At 39.0% G+C, this 27,285-nt stretch overlaps 2 protein-coding genes across 3 annotated transcripts; both read left to right on the top strand.

Annotated features, from left to right (window-relative positions):
• The first annotated feature begins 1,450 nt into the window (after positions 1-1,450).
• Positions 1,451-16,218, top strand: zap70 (zeta chain of T cell receptor associated protein kinase 70). Of its 2 annotated transcripts, none has more exons than XM_069679544.1 (13): positions 1,451-1,517; positions 7,633-8,079; positions 8,407-8,567; positions 8,652-8,790; positions 10,125-10,209; positions 10,318-10,340; positions 10,422-10,461; positions 11,054-11,258; positions 11,855-12,061; positions 12,257-12,449; positions 13,730-13,870; positions 13,980-14,092; positions 15,233-16,218. In XM_069679544.1, exons 2-13 carry the CDS (start codon positions 7,675-7,677, stop codon positions 15,366-15,368), a joined length of 1,848 nt encoding a protein of 615 aa, XP_069535645.1. In that variant the 5' UTR covers positions 1,451-1,517; positions 7,633-7,674; the 3' UTR covers positions 15,369-16,218. The 2 variants fall into 2 exon arrangements, with proteins under 2 accessions (XP_069535645.1, XP_069535646.1); XM_069679545.1 differs by lacking the exon at positions 1,451-1,517 and adding an exon at positions 7,260-7,323.
• A 519-nt stretch (positions 16,219-16,737) lies between these two features.
• Positions 16,738-23,886, top strand: mob3a (MOB kinase activator 3A). Its single transcript, XM_069679546.1, has 4 exons — positions 16,738-16,952; positions 18,206-18,777; positions 20,710-20,912; positions 23,470-23,886. The coding sequence occupies exons 2-4, from the start codon at positions 18,360-18,362 to the stop codon at positions 23,497-23,499; spliced, it is 651 nt and encodes a 216-aa protein (XP_069535647.1). The 5' UTR covers positions 16,738-16,952; positions 18,206-18,359; the 3' UTR covers positions 23,500-23,886.
• Positions 23,887-27,285: the final 3,399 nt, after the last annotated feature.

The raw sequence follows: 27,285 nt of genomic DNA, 5'->3' as shown, positions 1-27,285 counted from the left end.
CGGATTCTACTATGTAGACTATTCTTCTATGTAGAATCTGTAAATAGATATTACACTGTGGGTAATGTAGGCACAAGGTTTTGTCAAGGAAGAAGAAAAATGTTGAATAAAAAAGACATTATATCTTGTTCTGATACATCGTTATGTCTAAGTGCAGTGTGAGTCTGACCGGCAAGGGTTTAAGGTTTAGATTTGAATTCATGAATCCATGGTGGCCCAAGTTGGTTCCAACCACAGTCAATGACTATGGAGAATATACTAAAGCTACATGAAACTGTCCTGCCAATTCAGGGTCGGAAGTATAATATCATACATACATCTTTTATTACTTTAATCCAACAAATCTTCCAGTAATTCCGTATGACACAAAATGTTAACATTTTAAAGTTGGATGCTTGGATTGCTTGGACTCTGTGACACCTTGTCAACCCATTTAAGATCCCTAAGGCCTGACAGAGTATTTAAGTTCAAGCTTAATGTTGCTGCTTGTATTTTCAAGGCACACTTCCTCCTGTCCGGTTTTGGTTTGTCTGTATTTTGTCTGACTTGATTCCGCAGGATGCTGCTGATTGGCTGCCTGATCTGCGACTCTAGAGAAGCAGCTGCAGACGGTTAGCTGAGGGTTTGTGGTGGTTGTGGGGTTCAATGGGTGCTTAATCTTCACATGCTGTCACTTTGGTTGTTGGACAGGTGTTTGACTGGATGAATGTGTGTACGTGTTAATTTACAATGTTCTAATGAAAAGTGTAACAGTTCACACAAGACAGAAAAACGTTTTATCGGTCATTGTGTATCACAAGCCATCTACAGCCATCCAAATATGCCAACGATTTCTATCTTCCTCTCGAATTCTCTGCAAGAAAGCAAATGAGCATATATCCAAAAATGTCACTGACTGTTTCTTCAAATATTAATCTACATTGAGCTGGCGGTTAGCTTAGTTTCACTCAAAGCCCAGACACAGAGCAAAACAGCTAGCTTGGCTCTGTAAACAATTTTATCAACAAAATCTCCCTCATCAGCATGTTCAAGAAATAATCCAGCACCTCATTGTGAAACTTGTCATTTTACTTCTTGTGTGTATGTTCATATATGGTTTAAATAAATGATCTCAGCGTGTTAGCGTGAAACTTTAAAGGTCATGGTAGATGGAATTTGCTCAGATAGAGCCAGTCTAGCTGTTATCAGTGGTTTGTGCTAAGCTAAGCTAACCTTCTCCTGATACCCTTCATATTACACACAAAGACATGAGTAAATAAGCAGGTATTTGGACACTTTATTCTACGGTTTTTAATCAATCAATCATGATTTATTAAAGAGCTCAAAAGAAGAACTTGATAGGCGGCAAGCTGGTGTCAGAGTCGTGTGTGTGCATTTGTCTCTGTGCATGAGCGTGTGTGTCATTGTCTCGAACTCCCACTTGTTCAAAGCACCTCACGCTGCTGTCAGATCAACAGATGCATCTTTGTCTCTAAAGTAACAACACCTCTCTGTATGTCGCAGTGAAACAAGGAAACGTAAGTAGACTGTTATATCTGATTGCGCAGGAGAAATGCTTTATATTGGTGGATTAAACATATTACCTATTAAAAAACAAAAATTACTGTATGATTAGGTTAAAAGCAGGCCAAAGTTATTCAACCTGCTATATAAATAAAACCAACTGTGTGGTTTGAAAGCTTATTTTCTCTCTAAGTACCACATACATAAAATTAATGTTAGCTATCACTGTGTTTAGAGTGTATTTCAACATTTTAACATTAATTTTAACATTTTTTTTGCACCCCCAGCCACAAAAAGCAAAACTCCAACTTTGAAATGACTTTCGACATAGTTTACTTTCATCAGAAATTATGTTGTGATCCTGCTATTTATGTTTTTATTGATATTTTAATTTCAAGCAATTAACTCCTAAATGAAAATGCAGGGTTGTATTTCCAGAGCTGCGTTTGAGCCGTATAAAAGAATGAAATGTGTGCGCCACAGCCGGGCTGAGGCATTGTTGCTCTGTTCTGGTTTACAAAAGTAGAGATTACATGTGCAAAATATAAATAGCTGCTTTCATTGTGCCTTGGAATAGAAAACCAAAAATGGGTTGGTTTTAACCATGCAGAAAAGAGGTCCGTTTATGTATGTGTGTGTGTGTGTGTGTGTGTGTGTGTGTGTGTGTGTGTGTGTGTGTGTGTGTGTGTGTGTTTTATCGATTGTAACTTTTCCTGAAATTACTGGATGTATTTTTGGTCCTGGACTGAAGCGTATCTGCCAAATGTTCCTGCCAATGTCAGATTATATCAGCCTGGACAGAAGAAAGAGGATAATATCTACAAAATGCTGTTGTTACAGTGTTTACAATTTAAACATTACGTTTACTTTCAGATTTGACCACAATTGACACAAAAAGGCCTCATTATAGCTCAGTCTCTATAAGTGTTTGCTGCAGGTGTGATTTTGGTTTTTAATCAACAGAAACTGCTGATGCTGCTTATGTTATTTTTAATCTATAAAACAGTATTTAGACATTAAGATGCTAAAATTAGTGGTACTTTGGTTCATTTTCTGAGTGAAGATACGAATCTCAACAGGCTCATTCTGTTGGAAAAACAACGTAAATCATGACAAAGACACACATTCACACTGTTTATTTGAATGTCAATTGTTTCCATCGATGTAGGAAACTACCCTTTAGCTCGGGACACATTTCTGTTCCTGATTTGATATGCAGATCAGCCTCTTATCCAAGTCCGCCCACATCTTTAGTTGTTTTTAAACTATCACTAAAATAAAAACCAGTTAAGGGGCAAAACTTGATTTCATGTATGAGAGTTAAAGGACGCATTATCTGTTGGTGGATGCCGACACGGCCTCAGATGTTGACGTATGTATGGAGGAATGCTTCGAGTTGCATAACCACAAGCTGACTTCCTGATAGCACAACGTAAATAATCATGAGCTAAAATAACTAATAGCTGAGTAGATATCACGGAAATGTTCTTGATTTAATTTGAGTCACTTGATCTACCGAAAACACGTCTTTCATTAGTTGAGAAGCAAATTATATCACTGACCTCAAAGTGTAAATGTATTGTACAAGAGAGTCGAAGAGATTAAAAGTCTCGGATGACTTTACACATGGCCTTAACAGGACATTACCGTTAGCATGCTAATGAAGTTATGGGTAGAAAAAGTTTAGACGTTTGGATGTTGTTAAACAGGCACACATACAAGTCGTATATTCATATCATTCTACAATGACATAAATAATTAACATGTATTTAAGGCTATTTAAGTCACAGTTTCTCCATAAAACAGTAACCTAAGTAAGTATGAGACTGTAGAAATAGGTATTTAGAAAGACTACATAACCCAAAAACTCAAATTTAAAACTCAAAGAAACTGGTACCAATACTACAACCATCTACAGCATCTCTAACAGAATCGTCTAACTGTTACATGTGCAAAAGAAGTGAATGATTTTTGTGACGCAAGAGATGTGGTTCACCAAAACTGCATGGAACTTCACTATCTTTATACTAGTTTTTTTTTAAAGCAGGGAACCTTTCGTGTTTATATAAATTGAAAAACATCATATATTTTGTTAACATACCATTGTCTGATGAAACGTGTCCTCTCTAATGGATGGATTACCATGGAATTTTCTGCATGATCCCAAAAGGATGAACCCTGGTGACTTTGAGGGTCCTCTGTTTTTTCTCCAGGGCCACCAGCAGCTCAGAGGTCTCGATGATTCCATCAAACATCATATATTTGCAGGACAGGCTGAGACAAATTGCAGGAAACACATATTTGTTTTGAAATGTCAAAACTTATCCGGAGCTTTTCTCCAGAGCAAAATCTAATATTTGTGTGATACTTTATTGTGTTTGACAAACTTAAACACTAGTGTGTACTCATCAGCCCTCATCAGTTAAGCACTTACTAAAGATGTAAGATGTTGATCGTGGTAAATGGAACCTGCTAAGAACCGGAAAAGTAGCAGTGTGAGTTTGAGCTAGCTAGCATAATGACGTTAGCATTTTGCAGTAGATAGTCTCGTCTATATGTAAATTTAGCAACCAATAGGCTACTTGTTTGCTGGTAGTTGTACTTGAGTACATTTTGATTTCTATACTTTCACTTGTATTTGGCAGATTTTAAAGTGTGTTATTGCTAGTTTTACTTGAGAAAAGGAATACATCTCGAGAGACTAGCTTACAGTATTCTTCCATACACCTCAGCTGAACCTAGCTGGTAACGAGAGCTGTCTTTCTGAGCTTTTAATGTCATTTGTAGGGAGTTCCTTATGGTGAAATCTATGAATTTATCAGCTCTTGTGTTTAGAGTCACATCTTCATGCTCGACAAAACCGCTCTGTCACTGACATCTTTCGATTGATTGACCTGAAACAGCCCATCTCTCTGAAATTGAAAAGTTTGCACAGATGACAAATTTAATTAGATTTACTTTGAACCTGATGACCTAAAGATGTCAGCAAAAAAGTTCTCCGTGGAAAACAAGCTCTCGGGGTTGTAGCTTTTGGCTCATGTCTCATTGTGCTGCACCGAGTGACTCATAGGACTGTTTCCACTGCTCACTGAGACACTATCTGCTAACTCTGCAACACCTCATTTGTTACAGTATGTATTTAATTAACTGTTTTGTATTCAGCTCATTATTGTCTTTTATAGTATCTAATTTGATGTAAACAGTCTCAGGCTCGGTATGAGAGATCCTTTGCAACATTTTGGACTCAAGCTGGCTCTGGAACGGCTTCACTACATCTTCTAATCATTGCTTTCGTGGTCTATAATTTACAAGTTTAAGTAGAAAAGCAATAAAAATCCTATTTTTATAAGAACACCAGCAGAGCAAAGACTTGGCTGCTGTCCGTATTGCAAGTTTTACGTCTTGTTGGAAAGGGATCAATAAGTTGGGAATTTGAACTGAGGAAAAGTGAAGGAAAACAAAGTTAAAGAGGCTTATTTACATCCCTCTAATCCATTTTAACTGAAGCAGATGGTCTCTTAAATCTCTTGTGAAAAATCGATTATTTGTGGAGTGAAATTTTGTTTTCCTTAAGTTGACGTCTTTCCATTGCTTGTTTTGCCAAACCAAAAGTCTAAATCTCTTTATAATGACTATACAATCACATAAAACATGAAAGTGCAAAGAAATTCTGACATTTGAGAAGTTGGAACCAGACAAGTTTGTCTCCATAAATACCTGAAACAATTAATTATCAGAATATTTAATGCTAAGTTAGGGGTCTTACCTTTGCCATGATTTCAACATCATGATGCAGATTTGTGAGAAGTAAAAATTCAAGCTTTGTCAGGTCTGTCCTCAAGAGGAGAAGAAAAACGTTTAAAAATGCTTGATGTTGAACGGAGGTCGGATCGATCTGATGCATTCAAGGAAGTCGGGAAATCAGAACTCTGAACGGCTTTCGTGACACAGCATCAAGAGAATTCATCTCAAGTTTTAGATCTAGAACAGATTGTTAGCTGTTAGCATGCAGATGTCTGTTTATAGAGATTAATAAGAAGCTAAATCGTCGTCGGATCACGCTGATGGGAGCCGGGATGTCATTACGGCGGATTACGTTCCGCCTGCTTTTGCTCTCCTCCTGATTGGTCAATATCACTCGGACTACAAGCGTAATTCAAACGGAAACCAGAACACTTGCCTTCCCGGAAATCCTGCCTACAGATTCTACTATGCAGACTATTCTACTATGTATAATATGTAAATAGAGATTACACTGTGGGTAATGTAGTCACAAGGCTTTGTCAAGGAAGAAGAAAGATGTTGAATAGAAAACCAGTATATCTTGTTCTGATACATCGTTATGACTAAGTCCAGTGGTGGTCTGACCATGTTAAAGGAGTGCAGTACTAAATCACTATAGTTCTCTGTTGAGTAAAAATGCCAATACAGCAATACACAAATTCTCAATTACAAGTAAAAGTATTAAAAATATCAAACTCAGATCAAAGTAAGTTTACTCAGTAAATGCAATGACAGTACCAAAAGTAAAAGTACTCACAATTAGGAAAAATGGCCCTGTGTATTTTAATCTATAACACTGCATAAGCTCATAAATGTTTTATTTGATGGAAAATCTATTTTAAAGCAACTTAAAATGTCAAATAAAGATGTTCAATATTTCTATCTGAATTGTAGTGGAATTACAGTAACAAGTAGCAAAAAGACGTCACTTAAGTACCACAAGTTTTATGTGGAAAAACCAAAATACACTTAGTCATACTTAAACTTTCATGAAAAAACCCAAATGACACCAAATGGATACATACATCTTGGTGCATTTGATGAAGTCCTTATTGTTGACATTGTATCAAAGCTTGTAACTATACGTGTGGGGTATCTGTCTGTCCACATTGTACTGCCTGTAAGGCCTGTGTTTCGGTTAGAAGGGGTTCAGACCACAGAGAAGTCTTACATCTTGTGGCAGCTGTGTGTTTCTGCTCAGTCCACTGTGGATGTGGGCAGAGACCCAGGTCTGTAGCCAGGAAGCTGCGGTTGTCGCACTTTTTGTAATTCAGATTTTAAATTGTGGAGATAAAATGAAAACATATAATGGCTCTTATCTGTTCAGGTTGTAAATATGAATTTGAGTGCACTTCTTTAAGTCTCTGGAGATTTGTTTTAAACCTAACATAACCATTCATTTTTTTGTAGTTTGATGTTATGTCTTATCATGTCATCCCCCCTTCTGCACGTTGTAAGTGTTATGATTCGAAACTGACTTTTATGATCACTGTCAAAGTCTGTTTCTAACTGCAACAGACATTTTCCTACTGATATCACAGAAACGTTCCACACAACACGCGAAACCTGCTTGATTTTAATCTCCTCTTTACGTTTTCACTTCAGCTCAGACACTTTTCTATTTAACCCTAATGTCAGATTCCTAACAAACGCATCACATTGTGCATACTGCAGTTGTTTAACAATGTAGTCGGGTATATTCCCACCAAAAACTTTTCCTCTTATGTAAAGGAAAGCTTAACAATGTTTCTAAAGCAGAGGGAATTATCTCAAAATGAAAAGCACCTGTTTAACAGAAGAGCAAGAAGCTGGAGAAAGGAGGCTATGAGGGCGGATTGCGACTTCCTGTTGTGGCTTTTTTGTCACCAGTTGTTAATCTGCATGCATCATGCAGACTCAAAGTGTGGGTGCTTCTTGCTAAATATCTCATCCACACAAGAAGCACCTCACAAGCTCGTCTGTGTAGAGCTGACAGTCCTGAAAAAATATTGTTCTGTAAAAGTACAAACTTTCTCTGCGAAAGAAGAGGAAGAGGAGGTGAGATTCTTGGGATAAAGAGTTTTTTTGTTTGTAAGAGATGCATAAATAGTGTTTCGTTGTCAATTTTGAAATTGTATTTCCACAACTGATTTTGTAATTTGGTAGATTAGTAATTCAGTAAGATAAAGCAAACATTGGAGATGAGACTGAGGATGATAGGCTGAAAGGTCAGAGGGCACAGACCAGATTTTAAACAGTGAGGGTACTGTCGCACGTTGGGCCACTGAACCAGCATATTCCTGACAACTTCAGCCTGGTTTTTAAATGGTTTTCGATTAAATGCTTCCAATTTCTGTCTACATACAGGACTTCAAGACAAACTCCAGCTCACCTCTCTCTGGTCTCACCATGTCCATCGACCCGGCGGCAGAGCTGCCTTTTTTCTACGGCAGCATCAGCCGCTCAGACGCAGAGCAGCACCTGAAGCTAGCCGGGATGGCAGACGGGCTCTTCTTGCTGCGACAGTGTCTCCGCAGTCTTGGAGGCTACGTCCTGTCTGTGGTGTGGAACCTGGAGTTTAGTCATTACCCCGTAGAGAAGCAGCTCAACGGGACGTACTGCATCGCCGGAGGGAAGCCACATTGCGGGCCCGCAGAGCTCTGTGAGTTTTACAGCAAAGACCCCGACGGGCTGGTGTGCATCCTGAGGAAACCCTGCCTGCGCTCTCCGGACACCCCGATAAAGGCTGGCGTGTTCGACGACCTGAGAGAAAACATGCTGAGGGAGTACGTGAGGCAGACCTGGAGCCTGGAGGTGAGGTCTGCTGCTCCTGTGAATGAGTTATCAACTTCACAAGAGTTGAATAAACTGTACTTAAATCAAAAGTGTAAAAGTAAGAGATGCATTTAATTATAAAAGAACTGAAGTCAGTTTTGAGGCCCAGTAGACATTTCACTACTAAATCTTTCTCTTTCAGATAAATAAATACATAGCTGCGGGATATCAGGTGTCCAGATGCTAAAGATTTTATAGACATTGCAGAATTAATTTGTACATATCAGGGCAAAATCTTGAGCCCTGTAATTGGCATAAATGTGTGTATTCTGCATGTCTTTTTCTGCATGGCTGCTTTCTGCACAGGGAGAGTCCATGGAGCAGGCCATCATCAGCCAGGCTCCTCAGCTGGAGAAGCTGATCGCCACCACGGCCCACGAGAAGATGCCCTGGTATCACGGTAAAATCTCCCGCCAGGAAGGTGAAAGACGACTTTACTCTGGAGTACAACCTGACGGCAAGTTTCTGTAAGTTCCTCAAGCTGAAGTTTCCTTTGACATCTCTTTAACATTTCAGTGTGAAGTTTTAAACAACACCGTTTCTTTTCTCAGAGTGAGAGACAGAGACGATTCCGGCACGTTTGCTCTCTCTATGATGTATGGGAAAACTGTGTATCACTATCAGATCCTCCATGACAAATCGGGGAAATACTCCATGCCAGAGGGGACTAAGTTTGACACAATCTGGCAGGTGGGAACCTCGATCATTCCTTTGATCAGTAGCTGCACTTAGGAAGTTAGTGTGGAAACTATGGTGGGACGGGATTATGTATAGAAGGCGCTGATAATAATTTTTCGACCAAGAAAAACAACAGCAAATAATATTACTACAGAAAATCGAGATTATCCCAGATATCTAATTACTAAATGTTACTAAATGTAAAACTCAAGCTCAATTAATTCTAGACATTAATACTGAAGAAATTAAATGCAAACAACATTAACCATTAACAATCACGATCCAATTTACGCACCACAAAAACATTTACAAAATACGTAAAGCTCCTGTGAGGAGTTTTTTGCTGGTTATGAAACAGACTTAAATTAATTCTGATTACTCTATATGACCTACAAAAGCAAACCAGACCATCAGCAAAAACGAGTGTAGCATTGTTAGAGTTGAATATGCTGTGGTAAGCAGATTATTCACACCTCACTTTGGACTTTTTTCCACAGCGGGCATTTTGACTTCTCACATGTGGCACAGGTGTTAATAATAACTAACAATGGTTCTGTTATATTCAGGTGTCTGAGAAAGCCATGACAGGCAGTCAGCATGCACACAACCAGTACCATGAAATTGAAGCAGCTAAATGGAATGCAGCCATCATTAATGCTACTAATAAACACCTGCAGTTTTCCTACTGTGACATGCTAAAAAGTATTGTGTGAAAAAGGCCTGTGGGACCAGCAACACACAGCTCTAGCTAGCTAGCCGCTGCCTGCTACCTATAGCTAACGTTAGCCAAAAGCACACACTTAATGACAGAAGTAGCTAACTTTCAGCTTACAAAGCAAACTTACAGTATAAATGTAGCTTCTTCAGACAGTCCGCTTCTACACCGTCATCCTCATCCTCATTATCCGCCGTTTGTGGGAATAACACGTTAGCAATTAGCATCCTCATAGCTGGAATTAGCAGTCTTTGATCATTGGAAACGATATCTTACATTCTTCCTCGTTTGTTATCATTACAAAAGCGACGCCCTTGATCAGCTGATTCCCTAAACGATTTGACACTAGAAGAAACTACTAGACTAGAAACTGTTCAAATGAAATGATGATGATGTTTCACCAATGCAATCAGACTTGCAGCGATGTGAGCCAACCAATAACATCGCATGACAAGCAGTAGCCTAACGGTTAACACGTCTGTGAAGTAACGTTTAACGGTCATCGTCAACTGGCATCTCTGGAACGTCATTACCATTAAAAAAATAAAAAATATATATAATTTATATAATTATTACTATCATCCAATGGTCATTTATGCTCTAAAATCCAACGTTACCTTCTAATCTCCAGCTGGTTGAGTATCAGAAGATGAAACCGGATGGCCTGGTGACTGTTCTCGGGGAGTCATGTTTAAACGGCAAAGCTGCTGCTGAAAGTACTGAGCACCTTTTTTTCGTTTTGTCTCTTTTCTACCTTGATAAATAATTACATTCATTGTTGAAATTGTTAATATAACTCTATTTTTTGTCTTATAATTTTTCAGAGACACCCAATCTTCCTGCACCAGTGAGTACTGACTATGTCCTGCAGTGTTTTCTTCATTGTTTTATTCTTACTAAGAGATTCGTTTTTGTGTAACTCTTTCAGAGGCCGGGCCGCACAAATGGATACACACCGGCACCCAGAGGTCAGTCCCATGAAGTACAATCAGATAAAACTACTTCACAGTTGTAGCTGTTCTGTTATCTGTACTTGCAGCAAAATGACTTAAACATGTATGTAGTGTTAATTTTTATCGTGACAACATGAACCAACACAGAAAGCTAGTTCTCAATGCATGATGGACCTTTGAAATACACAAAACTAAAGAAATAAGTACAAACATAACCATGAAACACATTAATACAATCAGGGGTTGAAGAAGTATTCAGATCTTTTCATCATTAAATATTTTTTTTAAAAAGTATTACTTTTTAAAAATATTACTTTACTTGACTTTAGCAGGGTTTGTGTCGATAAATAACTTTTAAAATAATCTATGGCACTCAACCTTGACATCAAACAATTACTAACTGATACCCTTTTAAAAAATAACATTTGAGCACAAAATTATTTTCAGTATGTGAATATGTAGAAGTAAAAGCATTTATTTTCAATTCTAGTTCTGTGTTAATTGTACCGCACCATTATCACCAAAACAAATTCCTTGTATGTGCAAACCTACTTGGCAATAAACCCTGATTCTGATTTAATTTTACCCAATGTTGTTCTTTTGTCAGCTGATGGAGCAGTCTCAAAGCCAGCTAACAATGTGCCTGCAGACCGTGACGTTCTGCCGATGGACTGCAGTGGATTCAACCCATACCACAACCCCAATGAAGTGCGGAGGTTTAACATTAAGAGGAATCAGCTGCTGATTGATGAGGTGGAGCTCGGCTCAGGGAACTTTGGATGCGTCAAGAAAGGAGTCCTCAAGACTGACTCGTGAGACATTATTAAACAAAAATATTATAAATCTTTTACTACTGAACTCAGCACCCTGTTTAAAAGGTTAGAATTTCATCCAAAAGGTTTGGTCTGTCTCAAGTGATTGCCCTGTGTTGGTTCTCCTTGACCTCAGTTCTGCTTTAAATAGTAGACCCCCATATCCTTATGAAGAGGCTACATGATTGGTGACAGAAAGTTCACGGTTTCTGTTGGGTAATTTGTGTCAGACTCCCTTCCCTATCTTGTGGTGTACCACAGGGCTCAGTCCTGGAGCCTTTGCCTCTCTTCTTGCTGCCCCTAGAAAATATTATAAACATTTTTGATATAGCATACGATCTATATGAAGATGATATACAACTCCACTTTTCATTCAAACCCAGCGAGGCTCCTAGTCTACCTTTACGCTATTAGGGACTGGACAACTGAGAATTATTTACATCTAATTGCTGATAAAACTGAGGTTGGTTGTTGCCAAAGATAAGCCTGTTCCCATAATCATGCAAAGCATTGGCCCCCTCTCCTCTGCAGCTCGTGTATGTATATTGTATTTTAACATGTAAAGAACTTTGTGACTTTTGTCTACTTACTCTCAGGGGTCAGATCGATGTGGCCATCAAAGTGCTGAAGAGCGACAATGAGAAGCTGGTGAAGGAGGAAATGATGAGGGAGGCAGAGATCATGCACCAGCTCAGTAACCCGTACATCGTCCGCATGTTGGGTCTGTGCAACGCAGAGAGCCTGATGTTAGTCATGGAGATGGCCTCGGCTGGACCGCTCAACAAATTCCTCTCCGCCAACAAGTGAGTTCAGCTGATAGTAAATCAGACACATTATAGGGAGAGATATTTGTGACAGGGGCCTGCAATTTGTATATTGTAAGTCTGGAAAATACAACATATAATACAAACATTTATTATCACAGGAGATATAAGTAGTGAGACACGATTTGACCTGTGTTGGAACCAGCAACTTATTACAGTATTTTGTCCTCACAGGGATACTGTAACTATGGAGAACATTGTCAACCTGATGCACCAGGTGTCGGTGGGAATGAAGTACCTGGAGGAGAAGAACTTTGTGCACAGAGACTTAGCGGCCCGTAACGTCCTGCTGGTCAACCAACAGTTCGCCAAGATCAGCGACTTTGGGCTCTCCAAGGCCCTGGGAGCGGATGACAACTATTACAAGGTGCACACATCTTTAAATATCCTATTAGTATTTTACACTGCAAGACAACGTGACAAAAATGTAGAACCACAGGGATTATCAGTATTGCAGCTTACACAAACAGATAGTGTATCTTAAATTGATAGCCTTTCTGAGAAGTGCTGACCTTCCCCTACACGGACCTAAAGGTGTCACCTGCTCTGAAACTAAAGTAAACACTCGATTGATTTCCTGACCTACATCTGGTGGGAATGTTGGTTTCAGAAAGTCTTGGGAATCCCTGACTTTAAGGCGATAACTTGACTAATGTCCACTAGTTATTTGTACATATGAAAAATATAAACTATAATAAATATGAATGGAAATAACAAAGGCCTGTTTTCAATTAGATAAAGAAAAAATGTAATCAATTAAGGAAGCTCTTGTGCAGATTTACAGATAAATATTGAACATATTATAAGATAAAATTAGGAATGCTAATTAGCTTACATGTTTTGTAATTTCTAAAAGAATCATTAATTCCAGTCGTTATTGTTTTGACAGATGTAAGAATGGTAAATAGAGTGTAAAGTAATGAAATTTAATAATAGGAGAAATCTATTCTTGCAGCACCCTTAAAGCACCACAGGGTCACCCACTGCAGAAACCAGTGCTCTAGATCAGCGGTTCTCAGCTGGTCTAGCCTCAGGACCCACCACCACCTCCTTAATGATGAATCGCGACCCAAATTTTTTAATCAGTAATTAAAATCTGTGCGGTTTGGACCTGAGATGGAGCAAAACATCACAGTATGTCAACGTCACAAAACACAACAGTCTAATAGTCAACCAAAATGACAAGCAGGTAGCAGTGCATAAGAAGAACATATTCCCTCTACAATTCATTCGAATAGTAGCCTTTTTTCAACAGAAATAAACTGAAAAAGTGCAACATATAGGCAATTACTATAGGGCTCATCAAGCTTCAAGAATGTAAATGTAACTGTAGCTGGGATTACCCAATCAGTGGATACATGGAGTGTGAATAAACTACACTACTACTGCATGCACGTCAATGGCTACCTATGTTCTTCAAAATAAAAGCGCAGCAAAGACTTTTGGCCACAACTATTTTTTTTTCAAGCATACATGCGCGATCCACTGAAAACAGCCCCGCGACCCACTTTTGGGTCCCGACCCACCAGTTGAGAACCAAGGCTCTAGATCATACAGTTGTTAGCCTCAATTACAAATACTGATGATGGCTGCTTTTGGTGAAATCATTGACGTGCTCGTTGTGATCATTCATTTTATGTTGTCCAGGCTCGTACTTCAGGAAAATGGCCGTTGAAGTGGTATGCTCCAGAATGTATACACTTCCACAAATTCTCCAGTAAAAGTGACGTGTGGAGTTTTGGTATCACCATGTGGGAGGCCTTTTCCTACGGAGGGAAACCTTACAAGGTACCAAGTGTTTCTGCAGAGCACCATTAAAGTCATCTATTGATGACAGAATCAACATTGCTATGAGGAAGAAGTTGAATAACAGCTCTTTTTTGTCCCAATTCTCTAGAAAATGAAAGGAATGGATGTTATGCGCTTCATTGATGGAGGGAGCCGCATGGAGTGTCCATCAGCATGTCCAGAGAGAATGTATACAGTGATGAAAGAATGCTGGACGTACAAGTAAGAAAACATCTGTCTCTTGTACATACTAGTTAAGCTGTATTACCTCTGCCAAGAAGGTGACGCTTCAGTGCCATTTATTTGTTTGTCAGCAGGACTAAGAAAAACTAATCACCTAATCTTCATTATTGTGATGAAAGGTTGTAGTTTGGGCCAAAGAGCCAATCAAATCAAACGACTCGCAAACAAGCAATATAAGCAGATCCGACTGCATATCATAGAAGAATGGACTATTGACCTGGCCAAGGTCTGCTATCTTTGAGTGCCATTTAAGTTTAATCATGGACTTTATTTAGATTAACTTTCCCTTTTACACCAGACACCTGTGAAAAAACTACATATGCTATTCATACATACAACATATATCTATGGCGGCTGACAAGGTCAAACATGCTGCAATGGTTTATTAAAAGGAACAGGCTGCAAATTCAGAAACGATGCAAATTCTAAAACACATCTTCTGCAATGGTTTAATGGCACCTGGCTGTAGCATTAGAGCCACATCCTGCTTATCTTGATGAATAAACTTCCAAAAGGCGCATTACAGTTGTGAATGGAAATAGGTATAGATCCACACTTTCTTTTGCCAATTTTTTTTTTTGCATTTCTGATCAAATTTGCTCTTCATTTGGATGGGAACCTAGCTAATTTCATCAAGTTCTTGTGGCATACACCATTTTCGTCTGACGTCACAATCAGGGTGGGAAACTAAAATGCTGTTATAATATCATACTGCTGTCTTCCAGGTTGTAAGCCGTATAAATGTAGAGAGGCTATCCTTTAATTATCTAGAAATGTTATATTGTAAGTTTCCTACTGTACTGGTAATACTACCAAATTGTAATATTAGCGTTCAGCCACTTGCTAGCTAACGGTAATATTAGCTAGCTAGTGGCTGAATGCTAAAGTTAGCTTTTGCATAACTGTAGCTAATGGGTTATCAAATATAACCAAATTTCCCTCTGGACTTTCCCTGTGCATTGTCTTGTTGGTTGCTAATCAATTGAGAAGCAGTGAACATTTGAGCCTCCCATCCTCATCATGACATCAGGGGAAAGTGGCTCCAGTATAAAAATGGTCAATTGCCTTCCCTAAATCACAACCCTTAAAACGGCTGTTTTGCATCTCCTCTCTCACCAGACATGAGGAGCGTCCTGACTTCAAGAAGGTTGAGGAGTCCATGAGGTCTTACCATTTCTCCGTATCGAACAAGGCAAAGCCTGAGGAAGCTGCAGCCGCTGCCGCTGCCGCTGCCGTTGCTGAGCCTGTCGAGTAGACAGAAAACAAGGCACATTCTGTCCCAGTGTTGCACAAAGCATCCTTTCAACCAGCCATTAAACAACCAAAACAAAGACCTTTTTATGAACGGCGCACACTGACCAGCTTCTACTACAGAACCAATACAGCTTAACAGGCCTCAGTGACAATAAATGTGCATTTGTAAATTGGACTAAGTGTGTTGGCCATGTAAGGAGCCTCTCTTTGAGTCTGTCTGTCTGTCTGTCTGTCTGCCGTGGTTCGAATGTCAACTGTTGACGTCTTTACATTCATGAACAATCTGATTTTGTATTCTGGTATTTTGGAGTATAATGAGGGTATAAAAAACATGGACAAGTGTATATTTCTCTATATCTGCCAAATTAGAGTAGTTTATTGTTTTTCTTTATGCCATATGAAGTATAAGATAATAATTTTTCATTATCACAGAAAAGTAAATAAAGTGTATTAACTGATGATGAATGTCGTGTTATGTGTTGAAATACATTGAAGCTGTGAATGTATTAAATGTCTAATATCATGATTTAAATGTTCTAATGCAGATTTTATTTTTTAGTTTTCCTGTAAGCAATTCCAATTGTGTATTTTGGTTTATTATGACTGTCATAAATGCAGTTAGTGAGGCTGGCTCTTGCCATCAGTGACAGACTGTATCAAAGGAAGTACTTCTGAGCTTCCAGGCAACACTGACCGGAAATTGATGAAGTTGTTTTCAAAATAATGGCGAAGAGTTTTTTCAGGATTAAGTATGAAGCATGTTGCATTCATGGGCAGTGGTGGATTGAGAATGTAATAGCTAGGTGATATTTTTGATATGTTTAATATTATGAATACAACAATTGAAAAAGTCTATAATTAAAGTAATTGAAGACCTCCATTTCATATTGTAAGCGATTATTAGCAGTAAAATTACTCAATAAGATTTGTGTGAACATTTTTTGAAAAATGTAGTTACAGCAAGTGTCAAAACTACTATGAGAAGACTAAAAATATGAATTCTCTATGCCCTAACAAGTTGATATTTGGCTTACACCTACTGAAACATTTTATAAACTTGCTTCCGGCTATGCTACATCTTGCTCTATGAAGGAGATTGTAACTTCAGCCATAAAATGATTGCTACTGGTAAAGTTTACAATATTCCGCCTAAAATATAGGAAGAGTACCCATAGTACAGAAGCCAACAATGGTCTTGGTTTTCATTATTTTCTAATACAATGACCTTGAGATCACTCAAAAACATCATTTTAGTTGGGATCTTACAGCTGATGGCGAAGAATTACGCTTGTATTACATTACATTGGTCAAAGAGGTACATTATTTTGAAAGTTCCGTCCGGAAATTCATACCAACGTCTCTAACCTGATGCTGGTATACTTTTCGTTTCGCAGGGAGGAGTCAGTCGGTAGTTTATGTATTAAAGTGACATGTTTATAGAATTAACAGTAATTTTACATCATGTATCGCACCATTTATCCATAATGTAGACCGTGCATGTCGTTGATGAAAATCTATTGATCCGGGGTCAGATAATTGTCGATAAAAGATCGAAGGAAACTGACGGAACAGGAAGGCGGAACAAGTAAGTTCTGGTCGCGAAAGTGGCTTTCAACTGTGCGATTTCGTCACCGTTTGATCACCCGTCTGAGATAATGCTTGTTTTAGACGGTTGTATTGAAGGTGTCATGTGAATTAAGTATTCATAATGTATGTTTTTAATGTCCTGTATGTTCTTTTTAGCTGTGTTAGAAAGCAACAAGTCCGACCGACTTAGCTAGTCACGTCACGAATAAACTTGTCGTCATGTGCCCTGCTGTTTAATCTCTGGCTTTTATCTGGAAAAAGTGGGCTTAAACGATACAAAGTCCGCTTTATTATAACAATGGGGGTACATATATTAAAGTTGGAAGTCTAAATAAACCTAATAGTGCCCCGTTATGTTGTTAACATACGGTTTGACTCTGTTTTATTGTCATTCCGCACATTCTTGGTCTCGCGGCAGAATTAGTGCCTGAAATAGGAAATGACTCATGTTCACTTTAAGGCGATGTTTCATCTTTAATGCAACTAAACCTCCTCTCTGCTGTCACTGTTGAGACTTGTCTTTTACCAGAAATGCTGAGGCAAAAGCTGAATTCAGGCCTCCTTTCATCACTGAGAAAAATAAGCAAATCTAAGTAGTAAAGTAAACTGTCCTGTATTTGTTAGTAACCACTAGACATTACCAACTGATTCGGACACATATATATTGGCATGACCTCATCTTTCATACAGCAAAATTAAAAAACATATATTTAAGGCTTTTATTTTCCTAAAGAGGTGTTTGAGGGGCTTTTACTGTCCTACATCTTTGATTGCAACTTTAGGCCCAAGGTAGGCCTAATACAAACGCTGGGACACAAATGCTATTGTTATGCAATTTCCCAGCCTCTTATGTATTCCTTGTTTAATAATGAGGGATTGTAATAAAGCTGAACAGATGGCTTGGTCAACAGAACTATTTTTATGATTGATTAATCTAGAGGTGCAACAATTAGTTGTTTTTAGGTGTTTTCTTAATAGAAAAATTCTCTGATTTTAATTTTCTCAAATTTGAATATTTTCTGGTTATTTACACCTCTACGACACTTAACTAAATGATTGTAGCCACATTTCCCACCATTTTTTAACCAAACTCCTAACTGATTTGTCGCGAAAATTAAGAAATATTTTTAAAATATATGGAATATATGTTACTTTTTTGTTTGGAGGGTAGGCATTTTAGTGAAAATTCACATTTGTTAATCAAACGCTGTTCTTTTCTTTTTTCTTCTGCCTTCTTTTAATCGTACGCAGGATCACAGACTGAGACACAGAGAAGAAAGAAAAACCTTAAACATAACAAAGACTGCGCTGATTGTTGACACAACCTTTTCACTGCTTCCATTTCGACTGTAAATAATTCACTCGAAGCATTCAAACAAATCGGTAACCGCCACCACATGCAACCATGTCCACGGCCCTGAAACAAGTCTTCAACAAAGACAGGACATTCCGGCCCAAGCGCAAGTTTGAGCCCGGGACGCAGCGCTTCGAGCTGCACAAGAAGGCCCAGGCATCTCTGAACGCAGGGCTGGACCTGAAGCAGGCCGTGCAGCTGCCCCACGGCGAGGACCTCAACGACTGGGTGGCCGTCCACGTGGTAGACTTCTTCAACCGCATCAACCTCATCTATGGCACCATCAGTGACTCCTGCACCGATCAGACCTGCCCCGTCATGTCTGGGGGGCCCAAGTACGAATACCGCTGGCAAGACGAGCACAAGTACAAGAGGCCGACGGCGCTGCCAGCCCCCAAATACATGAGCCTGTTAATGGACTGGATCGAGGTACAAATCAACAATGAGAACATCTTCCCCACCAACGTTGGTAAGTGTTGAGATTAGCTACAGATGGTGTGTTAAGACTCTGCTTCCTAAAATGCTCTGCTCAGATCCAGCCTCAGTCACAGCCTATTTTTAGATGTAGTGTGTCTTCTAAAAGACAAAAAACTATATCTTTGCTGAGCATCCTGCTGTAAAAGATCTCATGTGCTGGTTCAAACCCCTGCGTCAGGTAAAGCTCTCCCAAGCCACCACCCATTCATAGACAGTCACCAAAGAGCTTTAACGTCACAGTGAGGGCGGTCAACAGCCATCACTCTCATTGTCATTAGACATTTTAATTCATTATCTGTTCCATAAAACATCATTACATAATGATTAGTGTCAATCCAAAATCACAAAAGGCTCAATGAGTCTTTCTGAACAACAATCAAACCTCCAGTGGTGTTTGATAAATAATTATATACAATAACACAGAAACAGCAAATTCTCACAGTTGAGATGCACAGATACAGGGACAACCTAATATGAGAGGTTGTAAGATAATTAACATAACAAAAAGGCAGAAAATAACAAGCTTTCTGTTTTTAGTTTTCTCCTAAAGTTCTTGTCTCGTAGAGTACTGAATATCTTAATTTCTGCAACAAATCACATAGGAGTAAGTATATAAGTATATTATGTTTTGTCTAACCTTAATCCTCCCAACTGAGGTACCTGCAGACCCCCGAGATATGACTTTGTATCACTTTTTACTGTTTCTGTTGTAATAAAAGCATCTTAAAAGTACCAATTTATCAGGGTCGTCGGGGCTCCAATTCAAAAGCATCCCAATTCTGCATATGCCTTGTCTTGGGTCCTAATTCTAAGTATCACACATTATAAAGGGGTTTTGGGGTCGCTCATTTTTAAAGACACAGATGCAGCAGACACAGAATTCAATAAGTACTTTACACTATTTAGTTCTTTTCAGAGCACATAGATTATATAACTTAAAATAGTATAAGGGGGATGGGGGCAATCTGTCACTCCTTTTGAAGGAGAGACAGATGCTTCTTCTCAGGGTTATTTCTTACAGTAGTTAATTCTTCAGTCTTCTGTTGGTGGTTGGGTGGGTAGTCTCTGTATGGTAAATGTGTATGTAGGTTCATGGTTAATGGGTCACAAGCCAAAAAAGCATGAGAGTTGCTGCTGTAATGGGAAAATATTCTGTGTTGTTATGTAATACATGACTTGAATGATGAATTGTTCTTTCAGTGGACTAACCATTTCAGCACTAGTCACATGCAAGATTTGAAAAAGCCTCTTTAATGATTAACCTGTAATGAACACAAAGGCAAATTAAGATGAGATCTAGATATTTCCTGCAGACTGAAGGCATTTAAAATCTGAGGCCACTGATTTTCCAAATAATAGATAAAGCTAAAAGAGGATTAAGTGATTTAATCTGCAAGGCCACATATATTAGATTACCTACAGTGTTGCACATCTCAAACACTATCAGCTAATCTTCGTCTTCAGTGGCATTCACAGTTTTTTTCTTTTTATCTCTGTGTGCATGCCTCGTGCCATGGCTCGGCATCTGACTAACTACAGAAACATCTAAGCAATGGATTTAAAAATGGGTCACACAATGTACACCGGGCTAAGAATAGTTGCGACCTCTGACGCGTCTGTCCTCTGGAACAGATTCCTGAAATATCATTGAATTAGTCAAAGCAAAACGACATACTAAATTAATCACTCGGTCAGAGCTGAGGCTTATCCCTCGGACCAAGTTGTGTTGTTTTTCCATCACGGAACAAGTGATGCGGGCTGGATCTGAAGTATGGCGACAAAAAAGAGCTTAGTCAAAATTTTCTATAACCACTGAATTAATTACATCAGTATTTCGAATGCATTCTTTTCTGTGAAGCAAGGAGCAAAAGGTCAGCCTGGATTGACCATGCTGCTCTCCTGTCTCCATCTGTTTGACTCCCAGGTACTCCCTTCCCTAAGACCTTCATGCAGGTGGCTAAGAAGATTTTGTCGCGTCTGTTCCGGGTGTTTGTCCACGTCTACATCCACCACTTTGACCGCGTGAGCCAGATGGGGGCCGAGGCTCACGTCAATACCTGCTACAAGCATTTCTATTACTTTGTCACTGAGTTCAACCTGACGGACCACAAAGAGCTGGAGCCTCTGGTGAGTCACGGAGGGGGGCGGGATAAAAAAAAGGGAGCTCAAGACGAAAATATATGTCAATAAAATCTTTGATATGTTTTAAAATAATGGAATTTAAACACTCAATCCTAAACTCGTTTTTTTTATACTTTATTTTGAGATTTGAGATTTTACAAGAAATACAAAATGGATGCATAAACTCACAAACACGTGGCTCTGAACCCCCTCTCTGTCCCACCCACATACAAACTGAAAGAGGACTCTACTCAAAAGGAGTAGGCAGGGAAAATGAAAGTGAGACAACTGTGACTCATTCAGAACGTCTTTATATCCAATCTGATATAGGCTTTGGTAAGGTGTTCATATAGGTCAAGTAGGGTTGCCAGATAATCAAAAAGGTTCAGTTGATCTATTTGAGTGGAATGCAGCTATTAATTTCCGAATGCAATGCACAATGCTATTTCTTTTTTTTCTTTTTTTTAAGATTATTTTTTGGCCTTTTGGCTTTATTTGTAGGACAGCTGAAGATAGACAGGAAATGTTGGGAGTAGAGAGTGGGGGATGACATGCACCAAATGATCGGCAGACCGGGAGTCTAGCCTGCGATCAGTGCGACGAGGACTGTAGCCTCTGTACATGGGGCGCCTGCTCTACCAACTGAGCTAAACAGCACCCCTGCACAATGCTATTTCTAATCCTAAACTAGTTGAAGTAGTGTTGTAATATAACTGAAGAAAGATATGACAGGATAATTATACATCTGTAACTGTTTAACACTTACCAGTATATTCAGTCACATGAAATCACCAAACTGTGATACTGTATAAAAGTACATGATGAAATAAAGTAGAGCCTGGCAGATCATAGTAATTAAAAAGCCAATAACGGTATATCCCCCAATATTTATTCCTTTTTATATTTTCTTATATAAACACAAAACATACAATCTCTTCAGAAGAATCACTCAAAATTATTTTACAGTTGAAAAACCTGTCAAGCGCCTCCTTGTGGAGTTAAAATGTATTTGAAAGTCCTTTTCTCCCCAAATAAGCTAATATAGATAATAAACAGTAGTAGGTAAACTGTTCTTAGTGAGTGCTGATAATTAAGTATTTTGTGTGTCGCTGTAGTAGCCTAGTATCCTGGCATCACAAGACTAGGTTAGATAAGTAGCAAGGTGGCTAGTTCCAAATCCAATTTTGCATCTGATATTTTTTCTGCAAAATACGTTTAATTACCTTGTAAAAATCCTCCCTAGACCTTTTACTCCTTCTCCCTCAGTAAAAATTCACAAGTCTGCATAGGCCCCGCCCACTATGTACTGCTTTTCTCCTTTCATAGAATTACAGCCGAAAACGAAACACGTCTCTGCCATCGTTCAGTGGCATTTTGTTGATACTTATCTAGCTTGAAATGTTTATTATTATTAACAGGATTGGCTCCTCAGGTTTGTGACATCTCAAACCTGCCAATCTGATAACGTGTTGTTCAGCCTGTCCTTGGTACACTGCAGTTTAAAAGCAGACAGGCCCAGCCATGGAGATGACTGCTGATGTTGTCCCTGATATGTCTTGTAGCACATGGAGATGTTTATAAGGTTAAACACTTGATTGTCTTTAACGTAATTTTATTAACCAAAATTTACCATTAGTACATTATGTGAAATACCAGCCACTTTGTTTAATACTGTTGCAAGAGCAGATTCAGTACGTTCCACATTAGCAGCAAACCAGTTTGGTTGTTAGCACAATGCGTCAACGCTTCAGCGAGACAGAATTTGCCCAACCTCAATCAGGCCAGATGGAAATCTCTCTGAATCTGGTCGAGCAAAAAAAAGCATAAGGCCGCACATTTGTCTCGCTCCCAGGCTGAGTGGTTTGCAGCACTGGTGACTAATAAAAACATCATATTTGTGCACATGCATGAACACCATATTTGTGCACATAAATGAGCATGCAAAGAGTCCTACGTGACTCACAAATAATCAGCCATGTCCGAATGACAATTATTTGTGAAACAGGATGCAGCCACCGTTCTCAGTCTGCAAATCGATCTGTCTGTTTCCCAAAGTCATTTTAGATCTATTTTCATGAGCGGAGTGATACATATTGTGCTCGTTCTCATTGAATAAGACACTGTACGTTCTTGTAGGACTCCTGAAATCATTATATACAATACGATCCTTTTGAAGACATGAGTCATGAGTCATAATTAACTACCGCACCCACTATCTGTGTGATACAACGATTGATTGTGTGCTGGTTGTTAATTAACTGTCATTGATCATTTGTGAGAGAAGCTGTGTGACCAAAGGCGGTAATGTTTATGTTTGCAAAGAAGACTAGTGCGCACATTTTTCTCTTTAATTTCTCTGGTTTGCATGCAGCTCTAGAGAAGCTTCTAGTCTTGTGGTCATGTGTGCATGCTTTTGGAAATGTCGTGTGGTCTACTTGCTTGTTTCAGGTTTTATATGCAAAGCTGTAACTACGTGCTGCATCCTGAAGTGTGTTAATAAGATAGTGAGGAGTGAGCGTCTTGCCTCCCCTGCTCTAACTCTCTGTCCTGTGTGTGTCTGCAGAAAGAGATGACCTCTCGGATGTGTCACTGAGGGAGCACCGTGAACCTGTTGACACACGCCGGACAAACAGATCCGTCCATCTAGACAAACTGCAGCGGAGAACTAAAAGAACAAATTCCAGAAAGAGTCTATTTTTATATTTAAGTACTGTAATCTATTTTAGCCACATACTGTAGGTTTAAAGCAAGAACCTTGGCATATGAGGCGATCTGTTCCTTTTAAAAAAGTTTTCAAACATTTTATCAGAGCACAGTATTAAGATGTGTATGTTTGTGTTGATGTTTTTTCTATTTTATTTGAATCTCAATCATTCCAGGAGGCTTCTGACTTTCTATCTGTCTAAAATGATCTCAAATTAGTACGATTTCTTACTGTATGTCTATAAAATCTCTTTATTGTTACATTAAAATTCTTTACTCTGTTACAATATAAATGTGGTGTTTAGACTTTATTTTACATTAACACTGACAGGGTTTTGCACAACTATGCACACCATTTCAGGTGTTAAGTTTGGGGCTCTGTGCGATTAATTCAGAAGTTATACACACATTTGGAAATGTACTAAATACAATCAGCGGCGTGCCGTTGACTCAGACATTATCAGGTTTGTGCCACTGCACGCTTTGGGCCCCGAGCCACCCGGCAGGTTCTCAGATGTCGAGCCTGCAGGTGTTTGTTGCAGATACTCTTGGCAGCTGAAGGTCACACGAGACTCCAACCTCACATGACAAAACTCTGGTGGCGGCACCTGTTCAAAGGATCATTTAAGAAACCGTCCACTGGGTGGCATCACACACCAAAACCCGCCTGTGCTGAGGAAACACATTTATGTTGAAGCCCTGACCAATGTCCCAGTTATAGAAATGGTGAAGAGGGGAAGTGGAGCCCTCCTAGACTTGATTCGGGTTAATGATTCGAATAAGCCGGTTACATAAGAAACAGGCCAGACTGTTCTGTGATGAAAACAGAGAGTTTTTGTTCGCAGTGTGCCTGGCTTTGTGTGATTGGGTCAATGGTAGCCATGAATGGGCTTGAGAGCAAGATTGTTGGTTAGATTTAGAGGCAGTTATAAGACAGAGCAGTTTGCATTGTGTCAACAATTAGCAGCAATTTGCAAACAACAAACACCTATTTAAACTTAATTATAAGATCATTCGTGCCAAAGAAGGAAATTTTGTAAAGGGACATCTTCTTAATGACCTCCTGCAGCAGGAGGAGGACGTGAGTCAAAAATCCGGAGAAAGTTTAAATCCCTTAACTTTTTTATTTACACTGGTGGAGAGTTTCCATCACGTGCCCAATCATTTATCAATTAGATAGATTAATATGTAATTTTGAATACAGTTGTAATTACGTGACTTATTATTTGAAACAAATATCACTCAGCTCAACTGTCAGTAACATGTGAGCGGTCATATACTGTTGTTGCTAACTTTTTTTATACAATGCAATGTGGTGTCTAAATTAGTAATAAGTAAAATCTTAATCTGGAATTAAACACAGCTCTCATCTTAATGGAAACCACTTCACAAAAAGACTTCTATAATAGAGGATTTATAAAATGTTAATAGATGGGTTGTAAAGACATCAAAAAACATTAATAAACAACAATAAACTAGTTATAACAGGTTTCATACATCCACACAGGCTCTCTATTATGCAAGATGTAGAAACAACTTGGACCTAATCAATCCTACTAATCAGTTACTAACTTGAATAACCGTCCAAAAAGGAGCCTTATTACACGTTTAAAACACATCAGACATCAAAATTTGATATCCCTAAATAAAGACAGATTGACTATTATTATATAGAGTACTGTGCAAAAGTTTTAGACAGGTGTGAATAAATGCTGTAAACTAAGAATGCTTTTAAAAAGTGTTAGAAGTGTATTTTCATCATTTAACAAAATGCAGTGGATGAACAGAAGAGAGATCTAAATCAAATCAATATTTGGTGTGACCACCCTTTGCCTTCAAAACAGCATCAATTCTTCTAGTTACACTTGCGCACAGTTTTCGAAGGAACTCGGCTGTTCTTGGAGAACTAACCACAGATCTTCTGTGGATGTAGGCTTCCTCAAATCTTTCTGGCTCTTCATGTAATCCCAGACGGACTCGATGATGTTGAGATCAGGGCTCTGTGGAGGCTATATCATCACTTGTTGCCCGTTTCTTTGTGATTCTTCAAAAGAGCTTGAACAGCACATCTTGAAACCCCAGCCTGCTTTGAAGTCTTTGTCTTGGAGAGACCTTGCTGATGCAGTACCTTGTGTCTTGTTGCTGTGCCCAGTCTTGCCCTTGTGTATGACCTGTGACATGAAACTGTCTTCCACAAGCTCACCTTGATAGCAGAGTTTGGCTGTTCCTCGACCACTTTTAAGCCTCCTACACAGCTGTTTCTGTTTCAGTTAATGACTGTGTTTCAACCTACATGTGAAATTGATGATCATCAGCACCTGTTTGGTATAACTGATCACACACCTGACTATAATCCTACAAAATCCCTGACTTTGTGCAAGCGTACCTATAAGAATTGATGCTGGTTTGAAAGCAAAGGGTACTGACACCAAATATTGATTTGATTTAGATTTTTCTTTTGTTTGCTCACTCAAAAAATAAACAATTATTATTTATATTTTTGAAAGCATTCTTAGTTTACAGCATTTTTTCACACCTGCCTAAAGCTTTTGCACAGTACTGTATATATACACTATAATATTGAAAGCCAGTATCTTTTTAACAAATATGTGATGCAGCTGATGCTCAACAGTACATATAAATGTGGGCTCACTATTTGGCAAGCAACGGGTCACTATTGTCCTTTGTATTTAATGTGTTATAGCAGCCTATCAACGCCACCTATTTAAAACTAATTATATCACATTTATAAAGCCATCAAAGGGTTAATCTCATTTTAAAGTGGTACAGATAATGGTAAAGGAGTAAAAAAGTACAATATTTCCCTCTGAAATGTAATAGAAGTAGTAATTACTCAAGTAAAATACTTCTTGTGTCACTTTCCACCACTTATTATCTGTATGTCATCTAAACTGCATTATCCGCATATTCACAGCTTAAATATGATGTTTCCGTCCTTCATTCATCAAAATATTTTGTTACGTTAATGTAAATTTCCATAAACCAACATGATGTAACAATCTGCCCCAAAAACATCAACCAGTGCAATGACCTCATTGCCTGCTGAAACCTGATCCTCTTACAGGATTGTCCCTCCTCTCTGTCTCCTCCCAGCGGAGTCACTTCCTGCAAACCTTCCACTGTACTCTTGCGGCATGTGTGCTGAGGTTGTTACGTGTGAGACAAGCTGAGTCCGCCTCTCGCTCTTCCCTCCCTCTTCTGTGTTTTTTCGCTTCGGAATGTACCAGGCAGCCCTGAAGGGTTACAAGACATGAAGGAAAGTACTGGAGGGAGGCCAAGTACAAGGGGAAGAGTTTCAGGCCGCGGCCAATCAGGCCGCAGCTCGTCCAGCTCTGTCAGGGTTTAAATACACAGCAGTGTGTGCCTGTTGTTTTGATGGCACAGTGTGATTATTTACACGTAGACAAAAGGGTTTCAGAGATAATGTGACTCAGCAAATGTTCGAATGGGCACACACCCTTAACGGTTTTGTGGCTTGTGAGTCAGTTGCCTCATGCAATGTTGCAGAGATGAAAGGCAACCATGATTTTAGGGGCCTTCCGCAAAAGAAAACCCACGAAAGTTCCAGTAAGATGATGATTTTTTTTAGTAGGTGACCAAAAGTTGGTCCTACTTGATCCAAAGTCCTCTTTTGATGATCGATTTTACATTTGCT

This window comes from Semicossyphus pulcher, unplaced genomic scaffold (genome assembly GCF_022749685.1).
Source record: "Semicossyphus pulcher isolate SPU_LCO1_2020_fin unplaced genomic scaffold, fSemPul1.0.p SCAF_4, whole genome shotgun sequence".
NCBI classification, from domain to species: Eukaryota; Metazoa; Chordata; class Actinopteri; order Labriformes; family Labridae; genus Semicossyphus; species Semicossyphus pulcher.
This window is presented reverse-complemented; position numbering and strand designations above follow the sequence as displayed.

Excerpts from the sequence above, each read along its gene's own strand:
- zap70 (XM_069679544.1), top strand. The coding sequence starts at position 7,675 with ATGTCCATCGACCCGGCGGCAGAGCTGCCTTTTTTCTACGGCAGCATC. Across the intron at positions 10,462-11,053 it reads ATACACACCGGCACCCAGAG|CTGATGGAGCAGTCTCAAAG; the intron begins GTCAGTCCCATG and ends TTCTTTTGTCAG. Across the intron at positions 14,093-15,232 it reads AAAGAATGCTGGACGTACAA|ACATGAGGAGCGTCCTGACT; the intron begins GTAAGAAAACAT and ends CTCTCTCACCAG.
- mob3a (XM_069679546.1), top strand. The coding sequence starts at position 18,360 with ATGTCCACGGCCCTGAAACAAGTCTTCAACAAAGACAGGACATTCCGG. Across the intron at positions 18,778-20,709 it reads CATCTTCCCCACCAACGTTG|GTACTCCCTTCCCTAAGACC; the intron begins GTAAGTGTTGAG and ends TTTGACTCCCAG. Across the intron at positions 20,913-23,469 it reads ACAAAGAGCTGGAGCCTCTG|AAAGAGATGACCTCTCGGAT; the intron begins GTGAGTCACGGA and ends GTGTGTCTGCAG.